We start from the raw sequence: 20,283 nt of genomic DNA, 5'->3' as shown, positions 1-20,283 counted from the left end.
GAGTCCCAAGACAGGAGCTTTCTGTTCATGCTCAGAGGAACTCATGGTCAGGACTCCTGAGGGAGGAGAAAGGGGAGGGAACTAGAAGGGGAATATATACTCTGTGCATATGACTGTGAACTTGTGCATGCTTTTTGTGAACTATCACACTTGCTCCTTCTACCAGTTCATGGGTGGTAGAAATAAAAGCTTTTTCCCTGAACCTATTCCTTGAGTGTCTGTTGACTCCCACTTCCCTTTCCCAGGCGCAATATTTTTCCCACCCGAGGGCAAAGCCTCATAAGGCTACATCATCTTATATTTGGAAATGTACATCCAGTTTTCCTCCCCTTTACTTTTTTTTGGCCCCCAAGAGAGTGGGGCCCCAAGCTATAGCTTGTTTAGGTTATTGCATTTTAGTGTTCTGTTGGAAGCAGACCAGAGTGGCTGGGGAATAAATAATAAATTATTATTATTATTATATCTCATGCGTAAAACGGCACTGCGCCCAGGGCGCATTTTGGAAAGCTTTCGTTTCTGGTGAAAGGGCACCTCGGCAGCAAGAAACGAAAGAGAGATGCGAAGCCCAGGAGGTGGGTTTGGGGTGGAACAACAAAATTTGAAAAAAGCTTTGCAGCCTCCGCCAAGCCGCCTTGGATTTGAGGAGAAGCTACACGTGGGTTGATCTCATCCGGCCCCTCCGGCGGTTTATAAGCAGCTTGCGCCTAAATTGCTGCGCGCTGGGCAGCTGCTGCAAGACGGCAGTGTCGCTTGGTCCGCTGTTTTCATTTTATATTTTTGCAACCCAGCGCAAGAGTTTTCGCCGCTCCTCCACCCCGGAGGTGAGATCCCTTTTTTGCAAAAAAAGATAAGGGGAAAAAAGGAAGCGCGGACAAGACTGCATCCAAGATGAAGGCGTCTTTTGCAATCCTGCTGGCCGCCTGTCTCTGCGTGCAAAGAGGTGAGGCCTTTGCATTTTCACGAGACAGGACGCGTTTAGGGTTTCTGACCCCCCCACAATACAAAATCAAGTTTTTCTCCCCCCCCCGTCTCCCCGCCCAATATCAATTTAGGTTATTTTTAAGGGTGCCCGTTAGCTGCTAGCATGCGTAGCTGCCGCTTCTGCCTTTATCTCTGCAAAGCGGGGGGAGGATAGCTTGCTTTTGCGGCCGCCCTGAGTCTGGTTTGCGAAAATGGGCGTTGCAGGGGCACGTTAGAAGAGCGCAACGTGCGCCGCGATCCTAAACCTCTGGGAGGAAGCGCCGCTGGATTGCACAGGAATTTCTTCTGGGTAGGCGTGGCTTAGGGTTGCGCTCAATCCTAAGGGTGCCGCCCTGACCCCATTTGCCTGGGATTGTTCTGCGGTTCTGTGCACGAGGTAAATGAGAAAGGAGGCCCACCGGGCACACCTGGGTCTGCTTTCGAGTCAATGTGCGCTTCATACAGGGTGGCGTAGTGGTTAGAGTGGTGGGTTAGGATCCTGGAGACCAGAGTTGGGGAGGAAGGGTGGGATGCGGATTGGGCCGGAAGCAAAAGATTAGGCAGGAAAAGCCCCCTCTGACGTCAGACACGTCTACCTGTGGTGATGAGCAGGGAGGCACTCAGCACATGCTCAGAGACGTTCTCGGTACAAGGGCTTTGCAAGAGTCGGGGGAGGGGCGGTTGCTGGGAATGGTACCAGGAACCCCCCCCCCAAAAAACCCCATGGCACTCCTGGAATGTCATTTTTGGATGGAGATGGAGAAGGGGCTGAGTTAATTTTAATCTCGTGTATTCTTTTGAAACATACAGAATTTAAAAGTATGGATGTGAGTTTTTCTTGATTTTCTTGCTTTATTTTTCTGTAAACTCTTGCATGCATGGGATCAGGGCCGGGAAGAGAAGGTGGCAACCCCTACAGAGTGCCAAAAAAATCCGGGAATGGGGGGAAGGGGGAAGCAGTCCACGAGGTCTTTCCCACCCCCTTTGTCTGAGGGTCTGGATCTTTGCCAGGGCCTCTTGCAAGCTCTAAGGGCCTCTTGCAAGCTCTGGAAGAGAACTCCGGGTTTTGTGGTCGCTCCCATTGTGTGGTACTGTGGAATTTTTCCGGGATGATGTAAAAGCTGGGATGGTACAGAATGGGAAGGAATGCCTTCCAGCTGTTTTGGGACTACAACTCCCATGATCCCTAGCTAACAGGACCAGTGGTCAGGAATGCTGGGAATTGTAGTCTGTCATTTGAATTAAACGGATGTGCCAGAGATGCATCGGAGCAATATTTTAGAGCGGAAACATTTATGGTTTTTTCTTCTTCCTGGAATGCCGGTTCCAGGATTCTGTAGCTCAGTGCCTGTCCCAGCTAGTCCTTTGCAACGGGTAAAATTCTGCAGATCCTTTTTGGGCTGCTGGCACCATCCCTTTCCCTCTCCGTGAATATCCCTTCCCCATCCCCCACGTGATTTATGCCCTATTCAAAACAGCATTGTAAAAAACCCAGAGAGCATGAAAACCAAGCCTGTACTTCCCACAAGCCCTGACCTGCCTTTTCCTACTGTTAAAAAGCTTTTGCGTTTCAATAACCCAATTACCTGTAGTCCTTCAGTCATTCTGGTCCTTCCTGGTGGAGAGGATACAGATGGCTAGCAGTAGCCACTATGGCTTACCTGCTTACAGGTTTTTCCACAGGCATCTGCATGGCCATTGTGAGAACAGGATCCTGGAGTCCAGGAGGGGGCAGTGGCCGGATCCAGCAGGCTCTGCTTACATTCTTACATTCCGTAATTGAATGAACAGCTGCAGAGTTGTATCTCAAGAGGAATCGGGTTCCTCTGGCGAACAATGGAAGTATTCTGTATTTATTTTACTTGTTATAATGGAGGTCAGGTCCTGGCAAGCCCGCCTCTCTCGCTTTACACGGAAGGCAGAAGAGGCCTTTTGGAAACTGCATTTCTTAACCAGGCAAAGGGGATGAAGATGGGGATCCAGCTGTTTCTTTGGGGAGATTACCCACCATCACTTACCTGCTCATTGAGGAACACCAGGTTCCCTATGAAATTACCGTATTTTTCACTCTATAGGGCGCACCGGGTCATAGGGTGCACCTAGTTTTTTTGGGGGGGGGGGGAATAAAGAGAAAAAAATTTATTCCCCCCCCCCCCCGAGCCCCAAGAGCAAAGAAGCCATGACAGCGAGCGGGATGGATCCCGCTAGCTGTCTTGGCTTCGTTTTTAGCCTCGGGGCTGGGGCGGGGGAAGCCCCCCAGAACAGGTCCGGGAGCAAAGGCAAGGTTACACTCAACCTCGCCATCGCTCCCGGAGTTTGCTGCTATCCGAAGCCCGGGGAGTGTGGCTCTGTAGCCCGCTGCGCACCCCAGGCTTAGGGCAGCTACCTGCAAGCCTGCGGCGCCCGGCGGGAACTCCCGCTGGGCTCCCAAGACTTGCGGATAGATGCCCGAAGACCGGGGTGCGTGGCGCTGCACTCCCCGGGTTTCGGGCTGCAGGCTGCTGTCCGCAAGCCTTGGGCGCCTGGCGGGAGCGAAAGCCTGCATTTGCTCCATAGGCCGCACACACATTTCCCCTTCATTTTTGGAGGGGAAAAAGTGTGCCCTATAGAGCGAAAAATACGGTAGTTTGAGATTATGTCCCACCGTTCCTTCCAAGGGTGCCCAGAGCTTCAGGTCTCTTAATTTTGATCTGTGATCAGGAAAGTGATTCACAGATGGTTTTTAACTCTGGAGTAGGCTTGCTAAAAGGAACCATGGAAAGAGAAGAAGGGAAGTCATTCATATATTGAGGATGTAAAAAGAGTATTTTAAATTGTAAAATAGAATGTGTGTGTGAAAGTGAAACAAGAGGAAAGCACTGGTGTGGTATAATAATAATAATAATAATAATAATAATAATAATAATAATAATAATAATAATAATTTAATTATTATTTGTACCCCACCCATCTGGCTGGGTTTCCCCAGCCACTCTGGGCGGCTTCGAACAAAGACCAAAAATACACTAAAATGTCACACATTAAAAACTTCCCTGAACTTCCCTGATGTCTTCTAAAAGTCAGATAGGTGACATCTGGTGGGAGGGTGTTCCACAGGGTGGGTGCCACCACCAAGAAGGCCCTCTGCCTGGTTCCCTACAACCTCACTTCTCGCAGGGAAGGAACCGCCAGAAGGCCCTCGGCGCTGGACCTCAATGTCTGAGCAGAATGATGGGGGTGGAGACGCTCCTTCAGGTATACAGGACCGAGGACATTTAGGGCTTGAAAGATCAGCACCAACACTTTGAATTGTGCTTGGAAACAATGTAAATCTTTCAAGACCGGTGTTTTGTGGTCTTGGCGGCCGCTCCCAGTCACCAGTTTAGCTGCTGCATTCTGGATTAGTTGTAGTTTTGGGTCACTTTCAAAGGTAGCCCCACGCAGAGCACATGGCAGTAGTCCAAGCGGGAGTTAACTAGAGCGTTCACCACTCTGGAGAGACAGTCTGCGGGCAGGTAGGGTCTCATCCTGGGTACCAGATGGAGCTGGGAGACAGCTGCCCTGGACACAGAATTGACCTGTGTAAAGAACGTCAGGGCTTGATGGCGCATGGGGCGTAGTTTTGGACACCAGTCACATGCCGCGGGCACCTTCTTCCCCCGAGACAGTTTAGCAGAACTGGGAGGAAATAAGGGGGGAGTATAATAGTTTACTAGGCAGAGTAGAAAACACAGAAGCAGCACCTGAGCTGCCTGCCAGATGTTGCTGAAATTCCTCCCATCATCCCTGCCCATGCTAGGAGTCTACAGTATCTGGGGGGCAAGCTCCGGGAGCGGAGGCAAGGCTGCCTGAAACCCCCTGAGTGTGGGGGGCTACTAGGTGGCGCATCGGAAGATGGCTGACTATAACATCTCTCCGACCCACACGAGGTAATTTGGAGGCTATGATGGGGGTAATTAGCCTCCTTAACCCCCCCAGGATTGTGGGGGGGACGGCCCTTGCCTGCTGTGCCCTATACCACCCCCGAATTTGTGGGGGTGGGGGCACTAGGCACAAAGCCCTCCTGTGGGATTTCGGCACTCCTGGACGCCGTCCCTGATTCGCGCCGCTAGTTTGCAAGAATCTTCAAAAGAAACAATTTGGACGAGATAAATTGCACCTGCTTCAAGGAAAAAGGGGAGTAAAGAATGCTGATAGAAGAGATCTCTGATAACAGGACAAAAATAAAATATGAGAAGATACGTCAAGATACGGTATGACTGAGGGGGGAGGGGGGGAAAACCTGCCTTCCTTTTTCTTATGTGATTTAACAAGAATCCCCTCCCCTAATGAGTCAGAAACTAAGGACTTAAGCTGTGGATTTAAGGCTGTGTGGAGATAAACTTTCGAACCAAAGCAATGTTTCAAGATGAAGCTGGAAAGCTAAGAGTTTTGGAATGACGCAGTTAAAAATGCAGTCGCCATTTTGGGAGGCATTGTTGGAGCTCTTGGGTCTGGGAGGAGAAAGAGAGAAATAGAGTTGTTTACATATCGTGGATCAACTCCTCGGTGGGACTTAAGAGCGACAAATGCCAAATTCATGATGGAAAGAGCGATGCTATCTACGAAGGAGATATATGGAAACCATCTGGACTTAGTGGAGGAACGGGAAATCCACACAGGATTATTATTTTGCTTATCGGCTTAAGGAGACTAACAGAAGAGATCGTAAAGGAAAAATGGAAATTATATGAACAAGATATGATGTGGAAACACCAAGATAAGACTGGATAGAATTATGAATTTTGTCTGGACTGATTGGGACTGATTTGGACATTAACGCAGTAATAAGAAGATGATCTGAATCCCCCTTTGGATCTTGAAGTATGGGTTCCCCCAACAAAATTTAAAAATTTGGCTTTGTAATTTGGAATTTATGTGATGTGATTTAATTTGATGTGATTGGCCAGTTAATAAAATATATATTTTTTTTAAAAAAATGAAACCCCCTGAGTGTAGCGGCAGTTCGCGCTGCGCTCAGGGGGCTTCAGGCAGCTATCCGCAAACCTTTGGAGAGCAGCGGGCGTTCTCGCTGTGCTCAGAAATGGAAGGGGCTCCGTTTCTCCTGCCGCTTCGCTGAAGGGGCGTTGGAGCAGAGAGGGTGAGAAATCCCACCCCCACCTCCGTTCTCCCCCTCCTATGGTCCGGTGCGTTGTATAGAGCGAAAAATACGGTATGTACTCCTTGGAGAAAAATGCAGTGGGAGATAAATGCAGTGAATAAGCTCTTCTGCTTACCTGCCTAAGAAAACTGGAGGGACCAGCCACAATTGGACCCACACCAGTTGCAAAATGCACCTGGCTAATTTTGAACGCTGCTTGTGGGTCAGTGGTGCATTTCTGGTGATATACTTTGGCAATCAGGGTGGGTAAAAATCAATGATTTTTTTTTTAAATTAAATTGGATTTTTCCTAATTTAAATTGGATTTTTAAAATAAAATGCTTTTGGAGGAAAAATCTTCCTAAAGATAGTTTTCTGTTTAAGTTACATTATAGTCCAAAGGCTATTCATTAGGAAATAAGGATTTGTTTTAAGTTTTTCATGTATGTTAAAGTTCCGTCTGTTTTTTTTTAATTGTTTAACCACATCACTTAACAAACATGGATACTATAATGTTATTGTTTTAGTTAAATAAATTGTTTAGATTCTCATTAAGGAAATGATTATTTTTCTCCTCCCATTAAAGCACAGCAGAAAAGTTGTCCAAACGCAAAGTTATTAAACCTCACAATAATTTCCTAATTATCTGTCTATGTATTTATAATAGTATAACCAAATCAGTAACTTTTGATAGAACTGCAAAAACTACTCTGAAAATTTATTCTTCCAAAAACGAAACCTTCATCTGGTTGTAAATATTAAGACGATACCAGCAAGAATGAATCTTTCTGTAAAAAAATGATTTAAACCAAGTCTTATGGACTAGTGATTTAAATAGATTTGATTTAAATCAAATCCACCTTGGCTGGAAGGGGAAGTTAAAAAGGTGTATAAACGTCAAAACAGTTGAGTGAGTTGTGGGATGAGTGAAAGCGCCTACAGCAGGCATAGGCAAACCCCGGCCCTCCAGATGTTTTGGGACTACAACTCCCATCATCCCTAGCTAGCAGGACCAGTGGTCAGGGATGATGGGAATTGTAGTCCCAAACATCTGGAGGGCCAGAGTTTAGCTGTGACTGGCCTACAGTTTCATCGTGGGTTTGCTTACTCAGACGTAAGCCCTGGCAACAAGAGGATATGGCCGAGTTGGAAGTGGGAAACTGTTGCATCTAATTTCGGGAATGGTTTTAACTGTTTTTCAGCTTCGTCGCTGGTGTGCTGGTACTGCGAAGGAGCAGAATCGAACTGGGGCTGCTGGAGATGGCAGATTTGCTCGGATTCAGAAACCTCTTGTGCCACTGTCTACGTTGGTGCAGGACTGGGTAGGTGTATTTTAAAATAGGGGCGCTAGGGTTGCTTTACCAGGCAAGGAGATTCTTGGGTTAATAGGCTGTGGGGTTTTCTGTCTTTTGCTACAATCAGCCTTCATCACTTGATGGATAGGCAAGACTTTCCCGATGGAGACTTAAAGCCCGTCTAGTCCTGGATAGGGGTCTTGGTTTATTTTGGCTGGCAGGCTGGAGTCCCCACTTCTCATGGGCCGACCTGTCAAGTCCAAGGGATGCGGGTCTAAACCACGGAGCCTCTTGGGCTTGCTGATCGGAAGGTTGGCGGTTCGAGTCCCCACGATGAAGTGAGCTCCCATTGCTCTGTCCCAGCTCCTGCCAACATAGCAATTCGAAAGCACACCAGTGCAAGTAGATACCGTATTTTTTGCCCTATAGGACGCACTTTTTCCCCTCCAAAAATGAAGGGGAAATCTGTGTGCATCCTATGGGGCGAATGCAGGCTTTCGCTGAAGCTTGGAGAGCGAGAGGGGTCAGTGCGCACCGACCCCTCTCACTCTCCAGGCTTCAGGAAGCTATCGGCAAGCCTGGGGAACCCGCGGAAGTTCCCGCAGGGCTCCCTAGGCTGCGGATAGCAGCCTGCTGCCCGGAGCGCGGGGCACGCTGAAGCAGAGCGCCCTGCGCTTCGGGCAGAAATCCGCAGCCTGCTGCCCGGAGTGCGGGGAGCGCTGAAACAGAGCGCCCCACGCTTCGGGCAGACATCGGGCAGCCCCACAAGCTCGGGGGACAGCGGGGAGGCGCAGCGCCGCCATCCCGCTGTTCCCCGACCTGGTTTGGAGGCTGGCGCAGGAGAGACGCGCGCTTCTTCCCAGCGCCAGCCCCACAAGCTCGGGGGACAGCGGGGAGGCGGAGCACCGCCATACCGCTGTTCCCCGACCTGGTTTGGATTCCCCAACCTGGTTTTGGGGGTGAAATAAAGGGGAAAAAATTCCCTTTATTCCCCCCCCCAAAAAAAACTAGGTGCATCCTATGGGACAAAAAATACGGTAAATAGGTATTGCTGCAGAGGGAAGGTAAAAGGCGTTTCTGTGCACTCTGGTTTAAGCCACAGTGTTCTGTTGTGCCAGAAGCAGTTTAGTCCTGCTGGCCACATGACCCGGAAAGCTGTCTGTGAACAAACGCCGGCTCCCTCGGCCTGAAAGCGAGATGAGCGCCGCAACCCCATAGTCTCCTTTGACTGGACTTAACAGTCCACGGGTCCTTTACCTTTTACCTGTCAAGCACCCCACATGTTGTGGGGTGACAGTTCAGCCTGTGCCAGAAACTCAGATATACAATCTAATTGCCAAATGGCACCTTATACCTGGGTTACGGTTGCCACAATGGATTGTCTAGGTGGCACCTTTTCCCAATGAAGCTGCTTCTTCTTAAAAACTTCCCTAAACAGGGCCGCCTTCAGTTGTCTTTTAAAAGTAAAATAGTTGTTTATTGCCTTGACATCTGCTGGGAGGGTGTTCCACAGGGCAGGCGCCACCACCGAGAAGGCCCTCTGCCTGGTTCCTGTAGCTGTGCTTCTCACAGTGAGGGAACTGCTAGAAGGCCGTCGGAGCTGGACCTCATGACCTGGAAGCTGTACCAATAAAGTACAATAAAGCGAGATGAGCGCCACAACCCCAGAGTCGGCCACGACTGGACCTAATGGTCAGGGGTCCCTTTACCTTTATCCTATCTCCTCCCAGCCTCCTCTTTTCCAGGCTAAACATACCCAACCCCTTCAACCATTCCTCATAAGGCTTAGATTCCAGACCCTTCATAATCTTGGTCACCCTCCTCTGCACACATTCCAGATTGCCAATATCCTTCTCAAATTGTGGCACACAGAACTGGATCCAGGACTCCAGATGTGGTCTGTCCAAGACAGAATAGAGTGGGACTGTGACGTCCCTTGATCTAGACACTAGGCTTCTATTGATGCAGTCTAGGATAGCGCTAACTTTTGCTGCTGCTGCTTCTGCATCACACTGCTGACTCACGTTAGGCTTGTGGTCCACCAAGACCCCTAGATCCTTTTCACATGCACTGCTAGTAAGCCAAGTGCCCCCCATCTTATATTTGCGCAGCTGGTTCTTCCTGCCTAAGTGCAGAACCTGACATTTGCCCCTACTGAAATTCGTTTTGTTGGCTACGGCGCAGCTGTCCAATCTTGAATCCCAATCATGTCCTCCCTGCTATTAGCTACCCCACCCAGTTTGCTGACTCTCCTGGTATGCCCCACGGAAGACCTTATGGTCTTCCAACAAAACCATCTTGGAGGTCCCGGGCCACAGGGAGGTCAGACTGGCCTCAACAAGAGACTAGGGCCCTGCGGGACTTGACATCTTTCCGCAGGGCCTGCAAGACAGAGCTGTTCCACCAGGCCTTTGGCCAAGGCACAGTCTGACCCCCTCCTTCGGTAATCCACACAGAACTCTAGCCCAATGGTTGCCATTAATTTGATTCTGAATTGATTTTAGAATGCATTTCAATTAATTGATTGTAATTTTATGTAAACAGTGTTACTTTTACTGTTATCCGCTCTGAGCCCGGCTCAGCTGGGGAGGGTGGGATATAAATAAAATATTATTATTATTATTACTGATGGGCATCCTCTGTTGTCTCGATTTCTTCCTTCCAGCTGGTTATTCGTCACAGTCCATCACCAAAGGCTGTGTTGCGGTTTGCCCACAAATGGGGGTCAACCTTGGCTTCGCAGCCACATCCGTCAGCTGCTGTTCGTCTTTCTTATGCAACATCAACGGAGCCAGCAGCGTCAAAACAAACCACCTGATCTTGGCTGCTGGGATCGCCGCCAGCTTCTTCTACCTCTTTGGACCCAGGCTGTGATTTTTTTGAGAAATATTTGCACGCAGAAGGAGTCTGCTCAGCCTTCTCTGCCGAGAAGCCCGAAAATAATGTGTTTTTCAATGGCATATAATTCCATTGCTTTTTAACCCAAATGAATCTGTGTCTCTGCACTTCGTATTGGTCTTAAGAGGAGAGAGACCTTTTCACTTCTCTTTTTTTGGGGGCGGGGAAGGGAGTGGGGGGGGGGAATGAGATGTTTTGTATGGCAACACTGCCCCCTTGAGGCTGCTGGGATTTTTGCACACCCTGGTGAGGAGCTGCAGTTTGTTGGGGAAATAATTTTGCACGAAATAGAAGCCAAAAACTCCGCTGAACAAAACATTCCTAATCCCTATGGGGGGCTTTAAACAGGGGCCTTAAACTGTGTTTTCCGCTTGGTGGTTCACCAGGAGGCAAAATCGACTGGAGGCGGGGGTGGGAAAACACCTCTGATGAAATCATTTTTTTTTTTGTATATTCTGAATTTAGATCCAGTTTTTTGCTTGTCACATTTCACATAAAGAGCAATGTGACATGCACAAAGTGTTTGGATTTGGAGCAGGGATTTGGTTATTTTTTTGTTTTGTTTTGCCTGTTAAAATTTTACATTAAAAAGTGAACACTGTCTAGACAATTTTGCAAGCTATGTGGGTTTTCGACACACGGTTCTCTTGTGCTTTCTGAACTTTAATAAATACATTTTGGTTTTTACCTTACTTCATTTCTCTCCCTTCTGTTTTCCTGTCACAGCATGCCTCCAGTTGCATGTAGTGTGTTTTCCTGAAATAACTTATGTTATTAATTACTCACCCTTAGGTTCCAGGGTGGATTACAACATCAACGTACGGTTTTGAAAACCATCACAAAAATAAGTTGGGTCCTAAAAATAATGCACCTCAAGTGTCAAAAGCCATGATCTCCCACATTTCATAGAACCAGAATTGTAGAGTTGGAACAGGCAAGCAGCAAGGATCCTCTGTTCAAACTCCTTGCCATGAAGGAATCTCAACTAGATCATTAGGAAGAACTTTGAAATTGGGGTCTGGCAATATCTTAGGACCAACCAAATGTCACAACATGGTTGCCAGCTATTGCCTTGTGTGTTTGTGTGTGTGTGTGTGAGAGAGAAAGCTACACGCTGAAGTCAGCCTTATAATCAAGATTGTCCACTGTAGAGAAGATTGATTCAGTTCTTTAAAAAAGAGGACTAAAAACTTGCGTTTTAGCTGTAGTGCAACGAAGGAAGCGGGGCTAGTTTTGTGCTCACTTGCAACCTTTTTGAGTTGGGGAGTAGAACAGGGGTTGGCAACCCAAGGCCCATTGGCCAATAGCGGCCATTTTAATAATGGCTTTTTATTATACTTTTTCATGTACAGTTCCCGAGAACTCTTTTGATGTTTTCTTTATGAGGAAGCGGCTTAGAGAACCTTTGTTGTTTAGTCGCTTAGTCGTGTCCGACTCCTCGTGACCCCATGGACCAGAGCACGCCAGGCACTCCTGTCTACAAAAGTAAATAAATATAACCTATCGGTGTTTCAGGAGATAACAGAAATCACTGGGTTAAGGCTGACCAAAAGTCCAGAGGTAGTATTAGTATCAATTTACAATGGGTGTGGAAGGTTCGCAGGCTATGAAGGACTTGCTCCCAAATTTATTGACAGCTGCACGAAGTATTATAAGCCAGGAATTGGAAGGGGCAAGAAGAATATAAAATGGAAGAATGGTATAAAGAGGTGTGGGGTATAGCTATTAATGATAAATTAACATGTGCCATTAAGGTAAGACAGGGAATATGCAGGAGAAGTGATTTTGAGGAGATAATGGAGAATGTTTGTAGAATTTTGTACTGTTAAAAACGGAAAGGCGTCAAACCATCGCAAGAGGTGGTCAAATTTTGGGAGGTTGGGTAGTTCCAATGGAATGGTCTCAGTGGAGGGGTGCACATTTTTATTCTTTATTTATGATGATTTGTCAAAATAAATAAAAACTGAATCTATTGGGGATCTTTTCCTCTGACGTTTCCTCACTGAGGTCGGCTGCTCCTGACAACATTCGTTCCAAACATTCCACCAACTATAGTTCCATCTCCATTGTGACACCCTTGTGCTTCTCCCACTGTGCCTCAGCATCTTGCAACGATGGCAGGAGGGTATTGTTCGCCTTGCGCTTTCATTCTCCAGGATGCTAAAACACACACATAGTTGGAACAGGCAGAGCTTTTCTTACCGTCCCCCCGGTTCCAGCAGGACGTTAGCTGCCAAGTCCTGTTCCGGGGCGTCTTGGCGGTGGCTGTCTTCAGAAAAGACACGGCTGATTGACAGGTAAGAGGGCTGGGGTGGGAGCAGAGGCAATCCTGGCAGATTTCAACCTGTCTGTAGGTTGATCTCTGGCTACAGATTTTAATATATTTGTTGTTTAGTCGTTTAGTCGTGTCCGACTTCGTGACCCCCTGGACCAGAGCACGCCAGGCCCTCCTGTCTTCCACTGCCTCCCGCAGTTTGGTCAAACTCATGCTGGTAGCTTCGAGAACACTGTCCAGCCATCTCATCCTGTCCAACCTCATCTCATGCTTGTGACCTCCATCTTTCCCAGCATCAGGGTCTTTTCCAAGGAGTCTTCTCTTCTCATGAGGTGGCCAAAATCTTGGAGCCTCAGCTTCAGGATCTGTCCTTCCAGTGAGCGCTCAGGGCTTATTTCCTTCAGAATGGATCGGTTTGATCTTGCAGTCCATGGGACTCTCAAGAGTCTCCTCCAGCACCATAATTCAAAAGCATCAATTCTTTGGCGATCAGCCTTTTTTATGGTCCAGCTCTCACTTCCATACATCACTACTGGGAAAACCATAGCTTTTACTATATGGACCTTTGTTGGCAAGGTGATTTCTCAACTTTTAATATTATAATATGTTATAATATTATATACCAACTTTTTTTTATATTGGAACTTGTAGTCTACCTTCAATCCAATTGTCACAGCAGCTTAGAACTGGAGCATTTCTGTTAAAACTGGAGGCACAGCATAGCCATCTTAGCTGGTGGCTATTGAAAGCCTTCTGTTCCACGATTTTGTCCAATCCTCTTTGAAAGCTGTCCTAGTGGGTGTGCTCCAGTGGCAGGGAGTTCCATAGTTTAAGCCCTTTTCTTTTTCCTGCCCTGAATCTTCTAAACATGCAGCTTCACTGGATGTCTTCAAGAGAGCGAGAAGAAGTTTTCTCTTTCCACAAGAGAGTGATTTTGTAAAGGAATAAAATTCTGCGTAATTTTTGTAAAGGAATACTTCTGAATATTAAAGGAATATTCTGTAGCAGAATTTGTGCCTGTGAAGAACTCTCCAAAGGGACCACTAGGTGGGGTTGTTGTTTGACTAAAAGGTAGTTTTCGGGTATCCACTGTTAATTCAGAATATGCAATTGTCTGTTCCCACTTCTTATGCGCTGACTCTGCCCAGGGATTGGCAGGGAGACTTAGAAGTAGGGGCTTGATGGAAATATCCACCCCTTTTGGTGTTTGCAGCAACTGGTAATCTCCAATAAAAATTATTGTGATGCATTGGAAGCAGGAAAACAGGCAGGGAGGTGGTCAGACTTTTGAATGACGAGGGAATTTAAGGTGTGCTAAAAGAGGGAACGCGGGTGGTGCTGTGGGTTAAACCACAGAGCCTAGGACTTGCCGATCAGAAGGTCGGCAGTTCGAAACCCCGCGACGGGGTGAGCTCCTGTTGCTCGGTCCCTGCTCCCGCCAACCTAGCAGTTTGAAAGCACACCAGCGCAAGTAGATAAATAGGTACCGTTCCGGCGGGGAAGTAAACGGTGTTTCCATGCGCTGCTCTGGTTTGCCAGAAGCGGCTTAGTCATGCTGGCCACATGACCCGGAAGCTGTACGTCTGCTCCCTTGGCCAATAAAGCGAGATGAGCGCCAGAACCCCAGAGTTGGTCACGACTGGACCTAAAGGTCAGGGGTCCCTTTACCTTTAAAAGAGGGAAAGGGGGATTGCAAAGAAACTGAAGCTGCATAATAAGAACAGACAAAACGAAGCAGCAACAATGTGATACAGCGTTCACCTGCAGTGATGAAGGCAATGCTTCTGTGGGAATGTTCAGGGTGGCAGGAGAGGATATATTGTTTATTAATATCCTTCCTAACTTGTGCTAGCAAGTTCCTTTACTTAGTAGAGTTTACATGCCCCTTTTACATTCACAGCAGATAGCTGGTTGCAGGCTCGTGTGAGCCTCTCACAATTATACAGTTCAGTCTGTCTCCAATTGAATTGTACGTTCCTGGTAAGTTCCCTTGAATCCCTCTTAAAAGAATAAATACATCACAATCTTATTCTAAGTCAGTAAAAGAAGTTTACTTACATCAGATCACAGTTGGATTCCGGAAGGCAGATTTAGTTAGAAATATGTACATGTGGTACATATCAAAGCTAGAGAGTTCCAGAAAGACATCTACTTTTGCTTCATTGACTATGCAAAAGCCTTTGACTGTGTCGACCACAGCAAACTATGGCAAGTTCTTAAAGAAATGGGAGTGCCTGATCACCTCATCTGTCTCCTGAGAAATCTCTATGTGGGACAAGAAGCTACAGTTAGAACTGGATATGGAACAGCTGATTGGTTCAAAATTGGGAAAGGAGTACGGCAAGGCTGTATATTGTCTCCCTGGTTATTTAACTTATATGCAGAATTCATCATGCGAAAGGCTGGGCTGGATGAATCCCAAGCTGGAATTAAGATTGCTGGAAGAAATATCAACAACCTCAGATATGCAGATGACACAACCTTGATGCCCGAAAGTGAGGAGGAATTAAAGAACCTTTTAATGAGGGTGAAAGAGGAGAGCGCAAAATATGGTCTGAAGCTCAACATCAAAAAAACGAAGATCATGGCCACTGGGCCCATCACCTCCTGGCAAATAGAAGGGGAAGAATTGGAGGCAGTGAGAGATTTTACTTTCTTGGGCTCCATGATCACTGCAGATGGTGACAGCAGTCACGAAATTAAAAGACGCCTGCTCCTTGGGAGAAAGGCGATGGCAAACCTAGACAGCATCTTAAAAAGCAGAGACATCACCTTGCCAACAAAGGTCCGTATAGTTAAAGCCATGGTTTTCCCAGTAGTGATGTATGGAAGTGAGAGCTGGACCATAAAGAAGGCTGATTGCCGAAGAATTGATGCTTTTGAATTATGGTGCTGGAGGAGACTCTTGAGAGTCCCATGGACTGCAGGAAGATCAAACACATCCATTCTTAAGGAAATCAGCCCTGAGTGCTCACTGGAAGGACAGATCGTGAAGCTGAGGCTCCAATACTTTGGCCACCTTATGAGAAGAGAAGACTCCCTGGAAAAGACCCTGATGTTGGGAAAGATGGAGGGCACAAGGAGAAGGGGACGACAGAGGACGAGATGGTTGGACAGTGTTCTTGAAGCCACAAACATGAGTCTGACCAAACTGCGGGAGGCAGTGGAAGACAGGAGTGCCTGGCGTGCTCTGGTCCATGGGGTCACAAAGAGTCGGACACGACTAAACGACTAAAGAACAACAAACGTATATGTGGATCTACTCCATGTGGGGGAATAATCCCAGTGCTTCTGCTAGCTGAGATCTAGCAGAGCAGTCCTAGCTAAAAACTGGTCAAACGAAGAAGGAAGTCAAAAAGAGGGAGGTGCGCTGCGTGACTCGTCCTTTTGTTACCTGGACAGGTTAAGTCATGCCCACCTTCTATCACATGCAAAAGGAAGGATGCTCCAGCCAGGAGGAACAGGAAGTTTCAAATGGTGGGACTAAACATTCCCTCGCCTGTCTTCTCTAGCATTACAAGGAATGTTGGACTTGACTGCCTCTCATGGATCACATCCCACAGCTTCTGAATCTCTGTTGCTGGGGGGTGGGGGTGGAGTAGAGGTTGGGAGAGAGCACTTTTGCATTGTTGGGCTTCCCAAGCGCCCCCAGTTGACACTGCAAGACGTGATTAGCTTTTGGTCTGATGGTAGAATTAGACCCAAGTCCCATCTGCCTCAGCATCCTGCTCTCAGCAGAATGTTTTTAAATGGTACCATCTCCTTTTGCATTCCAACCGTCCTGGCTGCATGAATCACAAAGGAGAGAACTGTGTACAGTGGTACCGCGAGTTAAGTACTTAATTCGTTCTGGAGGTCCGTTCTTAACCTGAAACTGTTCTTAACCTGAAGCACCACTTTAGCTAATGGGGCCTCCTGCTGCTGCTGCACCACCACCGCACGATTTCTGTTCTCATCCTGAAGCAAAGTTCTTAACCCGAGGTACTATTTCTGGGTTAGCGGAGTCTGTAACCTGAAGCGTATGTAACCCGAGGTACCACTGTACAGTCATAGCTTGGATCCCGAACACCTTGGCTCCTGAACGGCGCAAACCTGGAAGCGAGTGTTCTGGTTTGTGAACGTACTTTGGAACCCGAACATCTGCCCCTGCTTCTGACTAGCTGCAGGAGCTTCCTGCAGCCAATCAGAAACCATGCCTTGGTTTCCCACCGTTTTGGAAGTTGAACGGACTTCCGGAACAGATTCCGTTCAACTTCTAATGTACCACTGTACAGTCATACCTCTTGTTATGTTTGCTTCAGGTTAAATCTTTTCAGGTTGTGTCCCGCGGAGACCTGGAAGTACCAGAAAGGGTTACTTCCGGGTTTCGCCACTCGCACATGCGCAGACGCTCAAAATGACATCATGCGCATGCGCAGAAGCGTCAAATTGCGACCTGCGCACGTGTAGACACGGGTTGTGTTCTGCTCATGTTGCGAATGGGGCTCCAGAACGGATCCTGTTTGCAACCAGAGGTACCACTGTATTTACTGGCTTAATTGTTGACATTATTATTTTATGCACCAAAAGAGACTCCTCAAGGCAGGCTGCTTCATCCTAGCGGCGGAGGGAGAAGCAAAATGATGAAGGTTCTTCCTGTCCTACTGTTGACCACCATCTTGTGGACTAAAACGGGTGAGTCTTTGACATGACGGTCATTTACTCCTGGAACAGCCTCCTTAGCTTGGAGAGGAGAAGACTGAGAGGTGAAAGGATGGCAACCTTCAAGTATCTGAAGGGCTTTTCACGTGGAAGATGGAGCAAGCTTGTTTTCTGCTGCTCCAGAGGGAAGGACCTGAATCAATGGATTCAAATTACAAGAAAGAACATTTCAACTAAGCATTGGGAAGAACTTTCCGAGGGTAAGAGCTATTCGACAGAGGGATGGACCAGCTCAGAAAGCGGTGCACTGTCCATTATTTGAGGTTTTTAACTTTGGAGAAGCCATCTGCCACTAATAATAATAATAATTATTATTATTATTATTATTATTATTATTTTATACCCCGCATATCTGGCTGGGTTTCCCCAGCCACTCTGGGTCACTTACAACACATATAAAAACATAGTAAAATTTCAAATGTTAAAAACCTCCCAATACAGGGCTGCCTTCAGAAGTCTTCTAAAAGTCAGGTAGTTGTTTATCTCCTTGACATCTGATGGGAGAGTGCCATCACTGAGAAGGCCCTCTGCCTGGTTCCCTGTAGCTTTGCTTCTCACAATGAGGGAACCGCCAGAAGGCCCTCAGCGCTGGACCTCAGCGTCCGGGCAGAACGATGGGGGTGGAGACACTCCTTCAGGTATAGTGGGTTGAGGCCGTTTAGGGCTTTCAAGGTCAGCACCAACACTTTGAATTGTGCTTCGAAACATACTGGGAGCCAATGTAGGTCTTTCAAGACCGTTGTTATGTTGTCTCGGTCCAGAATTCTTTGGCCCCGATTCCTGCATTGCAGGAGGTTGCACTAGATGAGCCTTGGGGGTTCCCTTCCAACTCTACAATTCTGTGATTTTTGTGGGCATCTTGGAAAGGAGCACAAGGACATGGTTTGGCCCAGCAGCCCATGGTTGGTTGCTCAGATGCCCTCTTAAGAGACCTACTGGGGAGAGACCTGGGGATCCCTGGTCACCGTATTTTTCGCTCCATAAGACGCACCTGATCATAAGACACACCTAGTTTTTAGAGGAGGAAAGCAAGAAAAAAAAATATTCTGAATGAAACAGTGGATGTATGATTCTTGTGGTTCATGCTGTGGCCACAGACATGTGATTTGATGGTGAATTTGGGGTGACCCAATGCAAAGATCCTGAGGATCCATGTGGATCTGTGCTTTGTAACCACATTTTTGCACCATTGCAGCCCCAGGAAACAGTGGATACGTGATTTTTTTTGGTGCAGGCTGTAGCCATGGACATCGTATTGTGTCGTAAAATCTTTATTGGCATCACATGCAGCATCCAAAACAAATCAATACAGAATTACCACTTCCCCAGTGGCACAAAATATTTGCTAAAAGAAAGGAGGCATTCGCTCCATAAGACGCAGACATTTCCCCTTACTTTTTAGGAAGAAAAAAGTGCGTCTTATGGAGCGAAAAGTACGGTAGGTTGTTCTGGTACTTAGCCTGCTTCATTTGAAAGTCCTAGCAAAGACAGACTTCTCCCCCATCTTTACTGTGTGTGTTTTATTTTATTTTAAAAAGTTGCTTCTTCCTTGCAGCTTCTTCCCTGGAATGTTATACCTGCAATGAAACGAAATATTCTGGTTGTGACACTGTTGTGAACTGTTCTACAACAGATCGCTTCTGCACGCGTTACACTGGTACGTATGGGGAGGCTGAGTGCAGCCATTGTGCCTAGTAGCCATCAGTAGCCCTCTCCTCCATGAATTTGTCTAATTCTTTTTCAAAGCCATCCAAGTTGGTAGCCATCACTGCTTCATGGGGAAGTGAGTTCCATAGTTTAACTATGGATGCATGAAAAAGTATGTTATTTATTTGGCCCTTAGTTTTCCAGCGTTCATCTTCCCTGGATGCCCATGGTTAGGAGAGTGGGGAAAAAACTGTCTCTCTCCACTTTCTCCAGGTTATGCATTATTATGTTGCCTTTTGCTTGCCTTTTCTCGAAAGTCAGTGAAACAATAAAATTGTAGCTTTCTGTGGGTTAAACCCACAGAGCCTAGGACTTGCGGATCAGAAGGTCGGCGGTTCGACCTACTGCTCTGGCGGGAAGGTAAACGGCGTTTCCGTGCGCTGCTCTGGTTCGCCAGAAGCGGCTTAGTCATGCTGGCCACATGACCCGGAAGCTGTACGCCGGCTCCCTCGGCCAGTAAAGCAAGATGAGCGCCGCAACCCCAGAGTCAGCCACGATTGGACCTAATGGTCAGGGGTCCCTTTACCTTTAGCTTTAACCATGGCCCACGCGGGTGGTGCTGTGGGTTAAACCACAGAGCCTAGGACTTGTTGATCAGAAGGTCGGCAGTTCGAATCCCTGCGACGGGGTGAGCTCCCGTTGCTCGGTCCCTGCTCCTGCCAACCTAGCAGTTCGAAAGCACGACAAAGTGCAAGTAGATAAATAGGTACCGCTCCAGCAGGAAGGTACACGCCGTTTCCGTGCGCTGCTCTGGTTCGCCAGAAGCGGCTTAGTCATGCTGGCCACATGACCCGGAAGCTGTATGCCGGCTCCCTCGGCCAATAAAGTGAGATGAGCACCGCAACCCCAGGATTGTCCGCGACTGGACCTAATGGTCAGGGGTCCCTTTACCTTTACCTTTAACCATGGCCCTTTCCCATCCTCTCCCTTTTAGAAACAACCTCTTCCACCGGCTATGCTGTGGAGCAACGCTGCTCCAACACTTGCTTGATTGCCAAGGTTAGTTGGCCATCACTGTTTACTTTCACCTGCTGTCAAGAGGACAGGTGCAACGGCACAGCGAATGTAAGGTTTGGCATGTTTATGCTGGTGGTGCTGGTTGTCATCAGAGCTTTGATTTGACCAGGAACTGAGACCCCAGGTGGGCAGAACGGAACTAAGGCAAAGCCCCTGCCCAGAAAGCAAGTCGTCTATCTCGGCGGCCAGTTTTAGCCAAGGCGCACAGAGTAATCCCACCACCAAAAAGGCCCTGTACCTTATTTTTTTTATTACTGCTGTTTTGCCTTCTGGACACTCTATTTCAGGGAGTAAAGTCTAGTACCACCAGT

At 47.5% G+C, this 20,283-nt stretch overlaps 2 protein-coding genes and 2 long non-coding RNA genes across 4 annotated transcripts in view; 2 read left to right on the top strand and 2 right to left on the bottom strand.

Moving 5' to 3' along the window:
• The window catches only part of ARC (activity regulated cytoskeleton associated protein), a 393,423-nt gene that overhangs the window by 4,735 nt on the left and 368,405 nt on the right, over positions 1-20,283 (top strand). The gene's annotated exons all lie outside the window — the stretch shown is intronic.
• LOC310766291 overlaps positions 1-20,283 on the bottom strand; it is a 128,626-nt gene that overhangs the window by 12,607 nt on the left and 95,736 nt on the right. The gene's annotated exons all lie outside the window — the stretch shown is intronic.
• Positions 673-10,964, top strand: LOC310766270 (lymphocyte antigen 6E-like). Its single transcript, XM_083622382.1, has 3 exons — positions 673-940; positions 7,282-7,401; positions 10,040-10,964. Exons 1-3 carry the CDS (start codon positions 889-891, stop codon positions 10,246-10,248), a joined length of 381 nt encoding a protein of 126 aa, XP_083478508.1. The 5' UTR covers positions 673-888; the 3' UTR covers positions 10,249-10,964.
• LOC310766324 overlaps positions 9,372-20,283 on the bottom strand; it is a 56,135-nt gene continuing 45,223 nt past the window's right edge. The window contains exon 2 of the long non-coding RNA XR_014550064.1: positions 9,372-9,621. This is a non-coding gene — a long non-coding RNA (uncharacterized lncRNA). The remainder of the gene's footprint in view (positions 9,622-20,283) is intronic.

Source organism: Podarcis filfolensis (assembly GCF_964270895.1).
Source record: "Podarcis filfolensis genome assembly, chromosome: 7".
Lineage (NCBI taxonomy): Eukaryota > Metazoa > Chordata > Lepidosauria > Squamata > Lacertidae > Podarcis > Podarcis filfolensis.
The sequence above is the reverse complement of the archived record's forward strand: the minus strand, read 5'-3'. Positions and strand labels throughout refer to the sequence as shown.

What these genes read in the sequence shown, in the direction of transcription:
- LOC310766270 (XM_083622382.1), top strand. Translation starts at nt 889, where the DNA reads ATGAAGGCGTCTTTTGCAATCCTGCTGGCCGCCTGTCTCTGCGTGCAA. An exon ending in CTGTCTCTGCGTGCAAAGAG is followed by an intron (nt 941 to 7,281) that starts GTGAGGCCTTTG and finishes ACTGTTTTTCAG; the next exon opens with CTTCGTCGCTGGTGTGCTGG. An exon ending in CTACGTTGGTGCAGGACTGG is followed by an intron (nt 7,402 to 10,039) that starts GTAGGTGTATTT and finishes TCTTCCTTCCAG; the next exon opens with CTGGTTATTCGTCACAGTCC.